At 35.8% G+C, this 18,147-nt stretch overlaps 2 protein-coding genes across 2 annotated transcripts; one reads left to right on the top strand and one right to left on the bottom strand.

Moving 5' to 3' along the window:
* Positions 1 to 9,964: 9,964 nt before the first annotated feature.
* Positions 9,965 to 11,914, bottom strand: LOC110935479 (uncharacterized protein PF11_0207). Its single transcript, XM_022177863.2, has 4 exons — positions 11,549 to 11,914; positions 10,972 to 11,082; positions 10,728 to 10,808; positions 9,965 to 10,285 (listed from the first exon to the last, which is right to left on the bottom strand). The coding sequence occupies exons 1-4, from the start codon at positions 11,792 to 11,794 to the stop codon at positions 10,196 to 10,198; spliced, it is 528 nt and encodes a 175-aa protein (XP_022033555.1). The 5' UTR covers positions 11,795 to 11,914; the 3' UTR covers positions 9,965 to 10,195.
* A 2,320-nt stretch (positions 11,915 to 14,234) lies between these two features.
* On the top strand, positions 14,235 to 16,818 carry LOC110935480. Its single transcript, XM_022177865.2, has 3 exons — positions 14,235 to 14,348; positions 15,250 to 15,409; positions 16,583 to 16,818. The coding sequence occupies exons 2-3, from the start codon at positions 15,251 to 15,253 to the stop codon at positions 16,628 to 16,630; spliced, it is 207 nt and encodes a 68-aa protein (XP_022033557.1). The 5' UTR covers positions 14,235 to 14,348; position 15,250; the 3' UTR covers positions 16,631 to 16,818.
* The last annotated feature ends 1,329 nt before the right edge of the window (positions 16,819 to 18,147 follow it).

Below are 18,147 nucleotides of genomic sequence, written 5' to 3'. Positions count from 1 at the left end.
GGGAATTCGATTGGTATTTTTCTGGCTTGTTACAATATCGATACTTGCCATAGCAACCGAAAAAGAAACCCAAAAAATAAAGTAGTAATATGTCCAAAAGAATATCGATAAATGTTATACATCGATCGCAAAAACGATAAAAATGAATGCCGGTTTTGATAACATCAATACGAACCTTAATGTTGTTCAGTCAGAATTGATACGGTTTATCAGGGTATGGACACGACATCAACACTCAGAAAAAGTACTCATTTTTTGTAACACCTCGTAAATTTCGTGTCGAGTTATATAATGACACATGTGTCACATTCCGATTCCTGGTGGGCCCAGATGGGTATAGTCGTGACGGTTGGATAACAGTTGTCACAATATAATAATATGCAGCGGAAGTATTGGAGTAAAATTATTAAATTCAATAAAGCTTGAGTATATAAAAGTATTACAAGCGTTTCAGTATAAGCCCACAGACGGGATCTAATAAACAGAGCTTTAGACATCATAGGCCTTAAGCTTCAGGAGTTGCAAATTCCTTAGCCTTCATTCTGGCCAACCCAGATTCCCAGCCTATAATAAGGTTCGGTACCTGCGATTTAATCTTTTGAAAATACGTCAACTTTCGCTTGTAAATACAATTAACTGACTCGTTTTGAAAATAGTTTTTTTTTCAAAAAGAGTTTTGTATATTGAGAAAACCCGTAGGTAATCTTTTAATATTTCTTGGGATTTATTCTTGTTACCAGATTTACATACTTGTCATAAAATCGGGAACCAGAGATCAGAGCCGGTCATTTTCAGTGCTATAATGATTATGGTACTAAACAAAGTTGAATAAAACGTGTCTTACAGTCGGTATGCCTATCCCTGCACGCTATTCCGTATGGCCATAACAGTAGTATATGAGTTGGGACGTCCGGACACGGTACCCATAACCCCCAATCGTTTCAGTTATCAAGTAAAACGGAATAAACCGGATTCTTACATTTATGCGCAACATACCCATTTATGTAATACCCGCTCCAAGTGACGTATTCACCATTATATCAGTGGCTTATTTCAACTCTTTCCACGTGTTTATATATGCTTTGTAGATGTTGCAACTTCAACCCATTTTATTGTGAACGGGTCGATTCCTGTTATATTTTATCTCTAGCTGGTCAAACAGATAAAAATTAAATAAAAGTAGTCTAAAATGAGAAGATATATTGATTGAAAGTCGCCCAAAGTTTAAATTTAATGCAAAATAAATATATTTAGATTGTTATATTATAATAATAACAATATAAATTTTATTTATATTTGACACTTAGCTATACCTAATAAATAAATTGTGTTACGTGTCATAATTATGTCTGCTCAAGATTCTTGTAACCATTTGAAAATTTTTCTGTGAGCCCAAGTTATACTTAATAAATAAGTAACTAAATGAAATTCTTTTCGCTTATTATTTATGAATTTTCATTAATTTAATACTTCTTTTCTTAGTTTTTTTCGTTTATTTTTTCTGCTATATGGTTTTGATGTGGAATCGTGGTTTGTAAATTACTCTTTATGATTTTAATGTGCAATCATGTTATCCTTTCTAATAGGTAATTTTTGGGGCACATAAAAGAACCATCTAAAACGAGTTATTAGGGTAGAGAAAGGAGACACATGATAGATGATATCACATTCGTAGTAGCTTTTGATTGCAGATAGAATGTCGTGATAAGAATATAAGACTGTGGGGTATGGGGGTTTGGGTTTGGGGCATTGATCGACAAGTGGCAGCTATGGGATCCATAAGGTGTGGTGTGATGTGGCGGGGCTGCGGCTGCGGCTGGCTATGGATTTGCGTGGTTTCGGATGGCGTGACCAGCCATGTGTAATTTGTTAGTTTTTTTAACTATTTAAAATTTCATTTAACTAAAATATAAGATTACATATAATTTTAAAAAAAAAACTACAAATAAAATTAAGAAAAAACTACATAAAATAAAAAATTGGATGCATTGTAGAAGATTAAGTGGGTTAAATTTATAAAAAAAAAATATAGAGATATAAGAAGTAGGGATGTAGAGAAGTGGTAAAAAATTGTAAAAAATGGGTGAGTATTTATAAGGTATAAAAAAGAAATAATTTTTCTTAAATAAACTAAATGTTGGCTAACGGTTGCCCCAAATGGTCCAATTTCACCACCCAATCCTAGCCAGCTAGCTCAGACCCCTCTCCCCCCACCCAACGCCGGGCTTCAAAGCCACGCTAGCGGGGCAATGCCGTGGCCAACGCTGGCATGGTGTGGGTTAGCCAGCGTTGTCTGGCATCCTCCGCCCCAATCAACGGCCCACACCCGCTAGTCTAAGAGCAGGTTTAAAGCGTGAGCCAAAAGGATATCATGTTTGAGGCGTCTAGATGCTTGGAACAATCATTGTCATGTCTGAACACAGAAAACCACAAAACATAGGATCTGAATGACAACTTCAACCTCATAGTACCAAATAAAACAACCAGCATAGGCTGTTGCCACACAAGGGTCTTAAACTTTTTAGTTCTATGACTATATGCCAAGGAGAATTTTTTATAGTGAACAATTTTTTTAACGGTCAACGAATCCTTCAAATGGGCTACTGGGGAAATTCAACACATCGGGATACACTCGCCTTCCGAACCGGGGAAAATCCTCACCTAAGACCGAAGCCCGTGAACACTCGCCCGAAGGCACGACAGTGTGGTGAGGTAAAACCCGCTCAGTTCAAATATCGAACTAGCGATCGCCGCCTACTCGCCTAGTCTCCCATCATCACCAGGTGCCGCAGAAACTAAATGCTGAGGGCAGGAATTGAACCTGGATCACTTGAAACACCAGGTTTCTCCCTTTTCACTCCACCACTAGCTCATTAGTGAACAAATTAGTTACAATTTTATGCATTTAACCTAATATCTTATTCTAAGCCAAACATTTTGTAAGACTTGCCTTATACTTACAACTACTTTTCCCACTATTCACATGACAAACTCTACAATCTTTGTAGACAGAAACACAAGGAAGAATTATACTTGTTTGTCTATTTCTTTAGCAGCCCTTCAAAATCCAAAATCAAGTTTTATACACTTCATGAATTAAGACTCAAAACTCAATATCTAAAAAAGATTGAATAAAAAAGCATACAGAAAGCAGAGGGATGGAGATGTGAAGGATGAATCGGTTAATACTTTCACTCACAAGTACAAATAATGTTTGAAGGTGCGGTGAAATCAATTTGAAGGTGTTGTATCTCCACCGCCGTGAACCATCATCCCTAATCAACGCTATCAACCCTCTCGCATCTCTCTCTTTTTTACACGCTTGTGTGTGGTGATTTAGGGTTAAGAAAGAACAAATGGATTATTTGGTGCCAATCTATCATTTAATGGTACCATTTTGAAAATACTCATGTAATGGTGCGGTGGAGGTTGGAACCGCACCTTGCAATCCTCCCCCATAGCACCAACAAATAACTTTTGTACTAGTTACCGATCGCAAAATCGTTTTCAAATCGAAACCCTAATTTCCAATAGAAGTTGTATCATCACAAATGTTTACGAATCGGAACCGTCAACGTTTACAAATCGGAAATGAAGAGCTACAATAGCTTTTTATGTATAAAAAGTTATTGTAGCTTATTTTTAATATTTAAGATTAGGGTAGAGATATAGTGGACGTGTTGGAGTGGGTTTTTAGAAGTTTGTTTTATATTTTATAGATATGGGCTACTTTGATGGAGTGGATGAGAATGCTCTTAGTAAGGGCTGACACTTATGTTACGGGTCAAAATAAGTAAGGGGGCTAGATGTAATTGTTCCATAGTTAGGGGGTCAGGTGTTTGTGGGTTAGCTTCATATAGGAGTTAGTTGTAATCAATTGGGTATCGAATGAATTGAGTTTTCCTATTCTCTTGTGTTCTTCTTCTCTATCTTTCGATCATCTACTGTTATTACGAAACTGTTCGTAACAATGGTATCAGAGTTTTCAATCCTTCCGACTGTGGGTTAGGAGCTTATCACCCATCTCGCGATTTTGGGGTAAAAATTTAGGCAGCATACGACGGTTCTTCTTCAGAAGAATTAGGGCAACAACCTCAAGATTAATCTCTGGGTGAATCTTGGTTACTTCATCGACAACTGAAGGCAATAGCAACAACAATCGATTCATCTTTGCAAAATTAGGGCAACAAGCTGGTGTTTGGGTTCGATTTCAAAGTCGGGATTTACAGCAACAAGATTTTAAGTGTGGAATTGAGTTGGAATTCTTTGTGAGCAAAAGTACGACAGTTGGTTAGATTTTGAAATCCAACAGCAGCAATCGAGCGGTGAATTCAACATAGAAATCATAATGGAGCAGATGATGTTATTTGAACAAAAAGGTACTGTCAGAGATTACTGCGATTCATTCCTCTTATTGTTCGATCAGGTTAGAAATTCTGAAGAAATGACTGATTTCTATGGTATCTACCTGTTCATATGTGGCTTAGAACCAAGAATTAGGAACATCTTTGTCACATGGCATCAATATAGCTATCTTAAGGTGGAAGACGTAGTTTCTTTGGCCTTGAAAATAGATACCAACAATCTGCATGATTCTTTTTCCCCATTCGATTCCAAGTCTTCTTTTTACATTGAAGGATTGGAGTTTGATATTAAAATTACTCTTGGTGAGTTGATGAAGGATAATGAGTTTTTTAGGAATGGAAAGATTCAAGAAACGATTGTAGATGAAGTAATTGATGATATTCAAGAACATATTGGTACATACAACAATGGGAATGATATTAAAGAACTCAGCAATCAAGAATACGAATTTGAAAATGAAGAAGGTTGTGAAATGGTTGAAAATTTTGGAAATAAAATGAGTTCAAATGTATGTTATAATATTGCTACTAGTCCAGTGGAAGATTCAATTGTTTGGTCAGAGAACAAAAATGAGGAGATTTTGGGGTTGGAAACAATCACACACAAGGAAAATGATGTGAATGTGGAAGATATTATTGATGACTCTAAGCAAAATGAAAGGGTTGGAAGCAGATATGTGAGTATTTTTTCTATTTTTTCTGACAATAATCTGAGTATCAAGTTAATCGAGTGTCATCAGGAGATGATACAAAGAGAACCAGTTCTTGTTCCTTAGTTTCTTCAAGAGACAAAATACATAAATCTATTGAATATGAAGGCAAGAATGCACATGGGGCATAAATGGAAAATCAAATTTTGGTGGGCTAAAATTAGTTTGAAAAGGCTCTCACGAAGCCTTACATGCTATTACCACCATGGCTATTGTCTAAATAGTTTTTGTGTGCATATTATGAAAACCTTTGATTTTTGGTATATTGGTGTTCATGGGCATGCAAATGTCCAGTGCTGTCCAGGCAGTCATGGGTTGAAAAATATTCAAGCCTACTGCTCTAATTCAGTTTGGGGGCATATTCATGGTCTTATCTTAATTCATCAAGGACAACTTATCCACTTTGGTAAATCTAGTTTTATCACTCAATGGCCTACTTTGATGATGGACTGTTATAAGGGGTTTCATGTGCAAATGCAAATTTGGGAAGTTGGAGTTCGTTCATATGGTATGGGACTTCTTGCTTATTCAGAACCACAATCAAGAAAGAAGGAGTTCTCTATAGACGATTATTTGGTTATGGCAACCGATGTAGAAGTAAATATGTTACGAACAGTTTCGTAATAACAGTAGATGATCGAAAGATAGAGAAGAAGAAGAACACAAGAGAAGAGGAAAACTTAATTCATTCGATACCCAATTGATTACAACTAACTCCTATATGAAGCTAACCAACAAACACCTGACCCCCTAACTATGGAACAATTACATCTAGCCCCCTTACTTATTTTGACCCGTAACAATACTCCCCCCTTAGAAGACTTTTGACCTCAAAAGTCAAAACAATAATAAGAGACCCACTAATCACAAGTATCAAAAACAAATGCCTGTGCTTTATTCCAACAGTGAAGAGCAATGATCCCGAACAATTTGTAATTCTGGTTGCTACCCCGCTGCAGTGCTGTCCGAAAAAACATTCGAAGAAAAGATCGAGCAGCTGCTTCCTGGTCCACTGTACTGTACCAACTATTCAATAATTCTCTGATGACCAAAAGAGAATCCAAAGAACAATAACCAATAACCCTCTGAGGATATATCGACCAAACTTCACCACCACCTCCTCTACTTAGCCTTTCCCCTTCAAAGACTTTTGTCCTCAAAAGCCCACATATGAAAGAAATTCCCAGAATTTGGATTATGGAACCCGGATCCTGAACCCACACAATCACATCTCTGTTTGGAACTGACCCTTTAATCAACTCTACTAGATTTATTAGGCTTATTCTACGTTCTTCTTTAGTTAACACTGACAATATAGCCTTTTCGAAACAGTCCATTACACTCCTATGAATCTTTTGAGCATCTTTAATTTCCTTGATAAAATGCAAATACTCCACAACACCAAGGGTATTAAAGGTATTTTGTTACGAACAGTTTCGTAATAACAGTAGATGATCGAAAGATAGAGAAGAAGAACACAAGAGAAGAGGAAAACTCAATTCATTCGATACCCAATTGATTACAACTAACTCCTATATGAAGCTAACCAACAAACACCTGCCCCCCTAACTATGGAACAATTACATCTAGCCCCCTTACTTATTTTGACCCGTAACAACTTAGGTGTATGTAAGGAGATATAACAAGAGAGATAAAGGTTACACAATATCATTAACTTCATAACCTCTAATTTTCATCCCTTATTTCTCTCTCTCCAAAACCGTGTTCACTAAAAACACATAATCACCAACAGAACTGTACACTCTAAGCGAAAACTCGATCAAGCTAACGAGATATCATCTACTTCCTTTTCTATCGCTATTACTTGACTCTCTGGTGTAACAGGGTATTAAATCTTTTATCATGTTTTCTATACAATTATTGTCAACAAGTTGTAACACGAAAAATCGTACTATATATTGGTGTTTTGGCTGGGAAACTATATGTCTATATAAGCATCTAACATCTAATGTCGTCACTTTATTATAGTGTGACCACTCTCAATTATCATCGGTTGTGTAGATTTCTATTGCTGAAAAAGTTCTTATTATGGCTTCTACGTGAAAACAATATTTTGATAATAATAAAACCTCGAATAAAATATATAAGAATAAATCATAAACACATTTTATGGCAAATATAACTAAAACCCTCTTTAGTTGAAAATTAAATTTTTGAATTTACCAAAAGTTAGAAATTAAATTTCTTAATTTTATTCGATACCGAATCGGTATCGAATTTACCGAACCGGGTACACTTTCGGTATCAATTCAGTACCAACTTTTGAGAATTTCGGTACCGATTCGGTACTGGTATTTACCGGTTTTTCCCCTCACAATACCGGTACCGTACTTGTACCGAACCGGTACCCACTTTTGGGGATTTTCGGTACCGGTACCGGTTGGTACCGAGCTCATCCCTAGAGTAAGAGACACATGATAGATGATATCGCATTCGTAGTAGCTTTTGATTGCAGATAGAATGTCGTGATAAGACTATGGGGGTGGGGATTTGGGTTGGGGGTATTGATTGACAAGTGGCAGCTCTGGGATCCACAAGGTGTGGTGTGGTGTGGCGTGGCGGGGCTGGGGCTGGGTTGGCGTGGCTTCGGATGGCGTGACCAGCCATGCGTAATTTGTTAGTTTTTTTAACTATTTAAAATTTCATTTAATTAAAATAGAAGATTACATATAATTTTTTAAAAACTACAAATAAAATTATGAAAAAAAAACTATATAAAATAAAAAATGCTACATAAAATAAATCATTTAACTAAATAGAAGATTACATATAATTTTTTAAAAACTACAAATAAAATTAAGAAAAAAACTACATAAAATAAAAAAAAAGCTACATAAAATAAAAAATTGGATGCATTGTAGAGGATTAAATGGGTTAAATTTATAAAAGAAAATATAGAGATAGAAGAAGTAGTGATGTATAGGAGTGGTAAAAAAATTGTAAAAAATGGGTGAATATTAATAAGGTATAAAAAAGAAATATTTTTTTAAATAAACTAGCCGTTGACTAACGACTGTTCAATTTCACCACCCAATCCTAACCAACCAGCTCGGACACCCCACCCCCCGCCGCCCAACGATGGGCTTTAAAGCCACGTTAACGGGGAAACACCGTGGCCAACACTGACACGGTGTGAATTAGCCAGCATTACCTGGCATCCTCCGACCAACGCCCCACACCCGCTAGTCTAAAAGCAGGTTTAAAGCGTGAGCCAAAAGGATATCATGTTTGTGACGTCTGGGTACTTGGAACAATCATGACAGTCTGAACACAGAAAACCACAAAACATAGGATCTGAATGACAACTTCAACCTCATAGTACCAAATAAAACAACCAGCAGCATAGGTTGTTGCCACACAAGGGTCTGACACTTTTTAGTTCTAAATGACTATATGCCAAGGTGAATTTTTTGTAGTGAACAAATATTTTTTTACGGTCAACAAATCCTTTAAAGGGGCTATAACTGGGGAAAACCTTCACCTAAGACCGAAACCCGTGAACACTCGTCCCAAGGCACGACAGTGCGATGAGGTAAAACCCGTTCAGTTGAAGGATCGAACTAGCGATCACCGCCTACTTGCCTAGTCTCCCATCATCGCCAGGTGCCGCAGAAACTAAATGATGGGGCAGGAATTGAACCTGGGTCACTTGAAACACCAGGTTTCTCACTGACCACTCCACCACTAGCTCATTGACTTATAATGAACAAATTAGATACAATTTTATGCATTTAGCCTAATATGTTATTCTAAGCTTTATAGACATTTTGTAAGACTTGCCTTATAGTTACAGCAACTTTCCCACTATTCACATGACAAACTCTACAATCTTTGTAGACAGAAACACAAGGAAGAATTATACATGTTTGTCTAGTTCTTTAGCAGCCCTTCAAAATCCAAAACCTGAGTTTTATACTAATGTAATGGTGTGGTGGAGGTTTGAACCGCACCTTGCAATCCTCCCCTATAGCACCAACAAATAACTTCTGTACTAGTGACTGATTGCAAAAACATTTTCAAATCGAAACCCTAATTTCCAATAGAAGTTGTATCATCGCCTATGTTTACAAATTGGAACCGTCAACGTTTACAAATCGGAAATGAAGAGCTACATGTATAAAAAGTTATTGTAGCTTATTTTTAATATTTAAGATTAGGGTAATAAAGATATAGTGGACGAGTTGGAGTGGGTTATTAGAAGTTTGTTTTATATTTTATAGATAGGGGCTTCTTTGATGCAGGGGATGAGAATGCTCTTAGTAAGGGCTGGCACTTAGGTGTATGTAAGGAGATATGACAAGAGAGATAAAGGTTACACAATATCATTAACTTCATAACTCTAATTTCCGTCCCCTATCTCTCTCTCCAAAACCGTGTTCATCAAGAACACATAATCACCAACAGAACTGTACGCTCTAAGCGAAAACTCGATCAAGCTAACGAGATATCGTCTACTTCCTTCTCTGTCGCTATTACTTGACTCTCTGGTGTAACAGGGTATTAAATCTTTTTATCATGTTTTCCATACAATTATTACAGAACTGATCAACAAGTTGTAACACGAAAAATCATACTATATATATTGGTATTTTGGCTGAGAAACTATATGTCTATATAAGCATCTAACATCTAATGTCGTCACTTTATTATAGTGTGACCACTCTCAATTATTTCGGGTGTGTAGATTGATCTATTGCTGAAAAAGTTCTTATTATGGCTTCTACGTGAAAACAATATTTTGATAATAATAAAACCTCGAATAAAATATATAAGAACAAATCATAAACACAATTTATCGCAAATATAACTAAAACCCTCTTTAGTTGAAAATTAAAATTTTGAAATTACCAAAAGTTAGAAATTAAAAAATGCATCAAACATAATCAACACCATGAAGATCGGTGCATGAAAGCTCCTTTTAAAGTCAACAAGTTTTATCAGATCTGATATCACACAATCATCAAAAAACAATGGTGAAAAACTGAAAATACAAGCAAAAATCATTAAAAAAAACAATCATAGCATAAAACCAGTAGTTATACGTGCATTACTAGTTATAACAAAACAGTTAATTGATGCATGCAGTTGGTTTAATCATCATCATCTTGGAACAAGTTGGCTCAATGATTCAATGTTGTTGTTCAGTTCTTCGAGTTTCTTCATCCTCACCCTCTCACTTTCAGTCACCAACTGCACAATCAATCAAATAATCAATGAAATATCATCTTCATCATCATCTATCAATCATGAATCATCAACACGCTTTCCTAAGAAAAAAATGCGTTGGAAATTCCTACGCATGTCCAACCAAATACCAAGATCGCTGAAAACCCTAATTTACGTTAGCACGCCGATTAAATACTAACATTGCTGAAAACCCTAAGTTTTTGTCGTGTTGAAAAAGTTTTTGTCATAAATGTGTAGAAAATTTTTGTCGAAAAAAGTTTCCCACGAAGGAATATCTGACGATATTTTTCTTGTTGGAAAATGTAGCTAATGGTAGTTTCCTATGCATTTCCGATGAATATTGTTGTCGAAAACGACCCAATTTCTAGTAGTGACATAATGGTATTGTAAAAAATTCATGGAGATTTATACACTATCTAGAAAATATGTAATTTTAATGGATTACCTCCATTAATCTTGCTACCAGTTGAGCTTTCTCCTTGTTTTTTTCATTGAAAGCTTCCAAAGCTTCTCTGTACTCTCTCTCCTGGTGATTACACATATTATTTATTTAAAGATATAGATTTAAACAGAAATAAAAGAATTAAATGATGCAACAATAATGATTAAAGGTGATTTATTTAGCAAAGAAAAGCGTAATAATTAATAATAGTAATAATAATTAATAAAGATGATGATGCATGTTTCACCTTCTTATGGCAGCTATGTCCCAATGGCTTTAGCTCTTTGTTGACCAAATCAATTTTCTTCCTAACGGCTGTCACCTCCTTCCTCCTTGGATCTTCGAGGGCTTCAAGCTCCTATTCAATCTCACATTTTTTCAACTTAGTAACTTCAAATTTTTTTTTGTTCTACAATTTTTTTTCATTCCAATCACTAGGGCAAATTACATAAGGATTGCAGGTAGACGAGCAACAAATTTCAAATATAAACAAAAAAAAAACACAACCATATATGCACATATACAAAAGCGCGTTAAGTAAATAACCAGTTTTACGTAAAGAACTACAATACACATAACATATATATATATGTATATATACACACACTTAATTTTGCATGGTGCTAAGGAGATGTGGCTAGAGAGAGAAACCGTTATGAGGTTACATAATTGTATTATGTATCATATTTAAAGCAGTACGAAGTGAATCATAATTGTAATACATGTGAATATGTATGGAAATGAAATTGTTAATTGTTAACAATCTAATAAAAGGGTTATTTGGAAGAGTAGATGCAAAGTCGAATGTAAGTTGATGTACATACTTCGCGAATTTCAGCCAACTTCTTGGTTTCTTCTTCAACCCGACCTAGATGAGCATGAACTTTCTCCCTCACCTCCATCTTCTTCTTCTTGATCTCTTCTTCCTTAACCCTAAAAGCCAACAAGGCCGATTTCGACAATTCATCTTCATCATCGTCGAGCATTGGACTTCCATGATAACTAATTAACCCGGTGTTATTCATTCGCATCATCATTTGGGCTTGTTGTTGTTGCCTATCAGATGCCATAGTGCCAAAAGAACAAAACTCTTTGTGTTTATGTTTAGTAGATGTTGGCTTATATGCTTTGTGTTGTAAGTGTGGTCATCTTTTGCTTCTGTTCAAGATTCTTTATCTAGGTAGTTGGCTATGAAATTGGTATTAAATCTACTAGCTTTATTGTCAACAAATCTTGACTTGAAGGAAAAGTCTAAAATGCCCTTGCCATTGTTGTCGATGATAAAAAAATAGTGAACATGCACCCACTTCATAAAACTCCTTGCCAACTTCCTCCCAGTGGAACAGGACAGGAATCTTCAACTTTTGAGTGAAAGAGTTGGTAAGGTGGAAAATGCCATACCATGAGTATATTTTATGTAAGACTTCATCAAGAAACTTGTTTAGGCTTTTCTGTGTCATAATAAAAAGAAAAGCCTAATTGGTCCTCCTATTTGCCTCAATACTAATTAATATACTATATTGGACCTTAAATCCCATATACACATATATATCTTTTCAGAGGCATCTCTGAGAATTCACGGACCCTGATCAAGCTTGAAAAATATGTCCTTCCGTAATGTTTATTATTTTTTTTTTTTAAATCAAATTAGTTTTGTGCTCAATAAACCTAATGCCAAGTGGGCTAAATTCTAAATCATAAAAAAATGATTTGTAAATGGGCCTATATTGGAATTGGGATGAGTTTACTATTTAAAAAATAACATATATATATATATATATCGGATTTTTTTAAAATCGTGTGACTCTCGAAATCATGGGCTTTGTGCGGAGGTCCTCCCTGCACACCATCAAAGCCGCCGTTGTATCTTTGGTTAACTAGTTGATGCTGTTTTATGTCACAATACTCATTTTTTAGAATCATCCGATATATTTTTTTTAACATGTAACTTAAGAACTTTTAGATTAATTTGCCAAAACTCATAGCCAGCAAACATTTTGATATAGATGAAATAAATTAATCCAACTTTCTTATTGATTACAATAATCTCAAATTCTTAAGCATCATATATTTTCTTCAACAAAATGAGTATGGTGTTTTCTTTAGAGTTTTTGATTTATTGAACATGTATTACTGAGTAAGATATGGGGAAAAGAATGGTTGAAATGTCACAAGACAAAAGAGTATGGATGAAACTTGATTTTACTTGAAGTTTGGTTGAAGAGTGTAGAAGAAGGGCTCACCTACATAAATTAAATTGATTAAACAAATGCAATGAGAGCCTTAGGGGCAAAGACAGAGTAGGAGAGAAATTACTTTGTTAAACATGTAAATACTATTTTACCCTTCCAACCTCTCATGCATATAAATACTATACGCATGGTATATATTGCAGGATAATTTTAAATGTTCTGGCTTTATATAAATTATTTGTAGGGTATAGTACATGTTTATTTTTTCCTTCTAAAAGTGATCATGTTATTGCATAACTAATCATTTTTTAAGGCAAATAACTTTATACTTTGTTATTTTTAACAAAATACTACGTATTATACAATAAAATCGAGAATTTGTATTCTCTTTAATTTGAAAATTTTGTTGTATCGCTATATATTTGATAAACAATTGATAACAAAAATATTGTGATATAAAAATCATTGATGTACCGTGTGTATAATCATGCGAAATCATACACCGTATATGTTGTGTCATTATAAACACTAATATACAAGCTACGTATGCTTTACATGTTAAAAAAGAACTTTTACATTAATCAGCTTATGTGCAGAGACGGACCACTCTTTGGTCAAGGTGGACGGCCGCACCCCTTGAAAATATGGTCCACCACTGCTTATGTGTGTGTATGTGTGTGCAAGCACGTTCCCAAAAATCCTCAAAAATTCAAGGGCCCAAGACGAGTAGAAAAAATGGGCTCTAACGTGCTTAATTTAATTAAAAAAAGAAATAAGTCTAGGCTAACCGATAGACTATAGGGTGTGGAGGGGTTTGGGTTGGGAACATTGCTCGACACTTGGTGAGGGTGGAATCCACAAGCTACTAATACTCAAAAACTAGGGGTGCGGTGGGGCGTCGCTTAGCTGGGCGTGGCCAGCCATGTGGAGCACGTCACCTAGCCCCAACCCCCCCCCCCCACCCGCGCCAGGCAGAATATCCACGCCAAACGGGCAACACCAAGCCCAACACCACAACCCACACCCACCAGTGTCTTAGCGTGCTGAATTCCATAAATCTTAGTGTGCTGAATTCCATAAGATTATTAGCTTGCTTGGGCCTTATTTGTATCTCTTGTTGGGCTAATTCCATAAGATTTATTAGCTTTCTTGGGCCTTATTTGTATCTCTTGTTGGGCTAACAGTTGGATTCATAACAGCTCCTTAGTGAGATTGGAACCGGTTCATGTGTAACAATCATTACAAGCCCAAATTATCAGGCCCATTAAGTGCAACATCAAAGCCCAGCCCAGCCCAATTCCATTTTGGGAATTTCCAACTCTTATTCATTTGAACTTCATTTCATCATAATCATCGTTCTTGGATCGTCATCTCTGCCGTGTTGTTTCGTTCTTCAATCATACGCAAAGATCTTGTTATTTCCAGCAGTAACGTAAGTTAAATCTGTTTAATTTTGTAACCCCAACTCAGTTTTATCTTCTTTCGCTGATCTAATTGTTAGGGTTCAATGTTAGAATATGTTAGCTCTGATGCTGTTTTCAAACTGAATCTTGATTTGTTGTTATTCTTGTTTTGGAATTGTGTTGTGTTGGATTTGCGTTAGGCTTTTCTCTTTAATTCATAATTTAATTGATAGTTTTGGAATTGTGTTGTGTTAACAAATCTAAAAGGTTTCATCGGGTCTAAGTTAGGGACTAAATGCGCTAAAAAGCTATGTAGTTATTTAGTTAATATCGGTGATATATCGGTTATTGGTCCCATGGTGAGATATCGGTACAAAATATCTGTGATATTTGTACTGATAATATCGGCGATATTGACCAATATATCACCGATTTTTATGATATCAGTACCTTTCTTCTTAGTTAAAGCATTCGTCTTTCTTCTTATTGTTGCTATTAGTTTTTTAAGCCTTAATTGTTAATTATTAGTGTTAAATGTATATATAAATTCTGCATCATATTAAAATTACTGATATCCGACTATGATTACCAATATCTCATAATATCGGTCCTTGACCGATATCCGGTTTTTTACCGCATTAACTGCTCAGCTACAAAGTGCAAACCATATGGACCATCCATATACTTTTGGCAAAAGCTGGGAACTAATTGCGTTACTAAGTGCAAACCACAGGGACCATCTGTGTACTTTTGGAAAGCTAGGGATCAAATCCAAAATTTTGGTCAACCACAGGGACCATCCGTGTACTTTACTCAACTGAAAGTTACAAATAAAACCCCAATCCGATTAATCGTTAGTGGGTACCCCCACTGACTAACTAGCGCCTAGCGATTCTTACAACCATGATGGTTCGTTATTGAATATTGCAGGATGGTGGACGAGGCACCGTTTAGGGCAAGAGAGAAGCTTATTGAGAAGCAAAGATTGTTTCAAAGCATCCACAAACACACTCATCTCAAGGGTCCGGTGGACAAGATTACTTCCGTTGCCATCCCTCTTGCATTGGCTGGTTCTTCGCTGTTTCTCATCGTGAGTCTACCTATTCACTTTTACGAATTTAATCTTGGATTGAGGTGGCAAAGATCGGCGGGTTGGGTAATGGGTTAAAAGGGGTCTAGGTTGAACATGTAAATATTATTGCGGATTGAAAATCTTAGCTTTTGGAGGCTGCGCAACTAGTAGGGCTGCAAACGAACCGAGTGTTCGTTTGTTAAGAAAATATATGTGTTCGTGAACTGTTCATGAATACTTACCGAACGAGATTTTATGTTTGTGTTCGTTCGTTAAGGAAATGAACGTGTTTGTGCTCGTTTGTTAATTTTAGGTACCGAATGCAAACGAACACTCATGAACACAAACGAACATTCATGAGCACAAACTACATGAACACAAATGAGCTCAAACAAGCGTTTATGAACATCACTGATACTTATTAAATATTTGATTTGTCGGAATTGTGAAGTATGTAAATAAAATAATAAAAAATAAAAAACACTAATGAACTATCGAACACAAACGAACACGTTACTGAACATAAATGAACGAACGTGGTCTCTGTTCATGTTCGTTTATTTAACTAAACGAACAGAGCCGTCCCCGAGAATTCTTAAAAAAAAGTTAATCCCCGGGCGACAAAAAGAATTGGGCCCAAAATTGTGGTTAAGGGGAAATGAATTAAAAAAAAAAATAAAAGTAATTTCACTCATTATTTTTGTCTTATTGTTCTTTTTAACCAAAAACAATCAACGTTTCTCTGCAAAATGAGAAGTTTGTAACTTTATTTCACGATAAAACAGACTAAATTTCTTGTTCGTGTTCGTTCATTTGTTAAATGAACGAACACAAACAAACTTCCCGACGAACTGTTCGCTGAAAGTTCAGTTCATTTGCAGCCTTACGCCCAAGTATGCCCAAGTATTCAATTATTTTCATCAAGATCCCGACCCATAAGTGTTGGATTCAAACCAAACACATGTTCTATTCGTCTGTCCAGACCCTTGCTCTTTTCAGCCTTCCATGAAACCAGACCACAGGTCATCGTTGTTGAGTTATTACGGCCGGTGAGGCAGTGACGTTGGTTCGCAGTGCTATCCGTTTTCTGCCCTTTGGTTAAATGTTTAAGTTTGACCCGTTTGACATAAATATGACCCGTTCGTACCTTAATGTTGGGATTTTTAATTAATAATTTGTTTATTTTTACAGGGACGAGGAATCTATAACATGTCGCATGGGATCGGAAAGAAAGAATGAGCATGTGAATGTTTAAGGTTTTACATGGTTATAAGTTTGAATAATCACTTAATAATGGTTTAATGATTTTATTTTATAAATTATTATCTGTTTGGTGCTTCTGGTAAAACCATGGCATGTTGAGAAATATCTGGAAATAAATGGTTATTGTTTTGGAATTATATTTTTGTAGAAATTGTTTATAATGATTTATGGTTTGTTGGGAACTTGGTTTTATAATGCGCGCATCACGGTGGTGTGATTGGATTGCTCAATGTGACTCCATGATGTGCGCATCACGTGATGTTGTCTGAACAAATCTGACTAGAGATGACGAGACTATTTTATATTTTATTGTGTAGAAGTTAACAAGTTAAAATATTATCTAAACAAATAATTTTTAGTATTTTTAATAACAAATGCCTCAACACGCATTGGCTTTTGGGATCAAATTGTATCGGATTGTCGCGAGCTTTTCAAAACTAAAGTTTGGAAATGTATATCCAGCAATAGTTTTCATATGTCTTGTTTGATGGTAAAAAGGATGTTACTGTCTTATTTTTGAGTTATTTGCATGACCTAATAAATTAGGTTATTTCATCTTGTGTAGTATCGTAAACGATCGTGCATAGCTAAACGTCGATAATTCATGTTTCTCGTGTTAAGACGGTTTAGGCGTAGGAGTATGATGAGTAAACGTCTTAATAACGTTAGTTATAGTCATCATTAAATTTGTACATTATTTCATCATATGACAATATATTTTTGTATTCACATAACTATCTAGGAACAATGTCACACCTTTAGTCACTTCTAACTTCCAATGATCGATGAAAAAGAAGTTGCGAGCTTCAAGTAATCGCTTGTTATGTTCAAGTTGGCGTACTCTTATCGTGAACTCTTTTAGGAACTGTTATAACTTAACTCTGTAAACCTACAAGAAGTGACCCACCATGATTTTTAGAGAAGAAAAATACCAAAAAAAAATACAGGTTTATTCGAGAGATGATGATGATGAAAAAGATACTAAAAAATAGAGCATTACAAAAGGGCTTGCAGCCTCGTGGTATCAATAAGCGTAGTAAGGGTGTTGGATGCACCTTCAGATACCGCTTTGCGGTTTCTCGGGTACCCACGACAACATTGGCGCTGCCCCCTACCCACATCATTTCGGCTTCAATCCACGAATACTAAAACCCGAAACGGCAAGTGAAAGAAGTTGGTTGTGTTTTTGACTTTTCCCTCGGGTTCATCGTCTTCCACCCTGAGTTGAAGACATGTGTTTCGGGTATTTCGAAAAGTGCAGATGTGGCATGTGGCATATGTTTTTGCTCGGGTTATCGGCATCCACCCCCCTCCCCCCTCTAAGATGTCCCTTCTAGATGGTTTTAGTCTCATGGTGGTATGGTATTGGTCTAAATATTGGGAGTAAGATAAATAAATATATATATCTATACATAAAGTATTCTTTTTTTTTTTTTTGAACGGCAAATTTTCTTTTATTTCTATCGTCTGTGGGACTTGAATTTAAAACCTTT

This window comes from Helianthus annuus, chromosome 2 (genome assembly GCF_002127325.2).
Source record: "Helianthus annuus cultivar XRQ/B chromosome 2, HanXRQr2.0-SUNRISE, whole genome shotgun sequence".
NCBI lineage: Eukaryota > Viridiplantae > Streptophyta > Magnoliopsida > Asterales > Asteraceae > Helianthus > Helianthus annuus.
The sequence above is the reverse complement of the archived record's forward strand: the minus strand, read 5'-3'. Positions and strand labels throughout refer to the sequence as shown.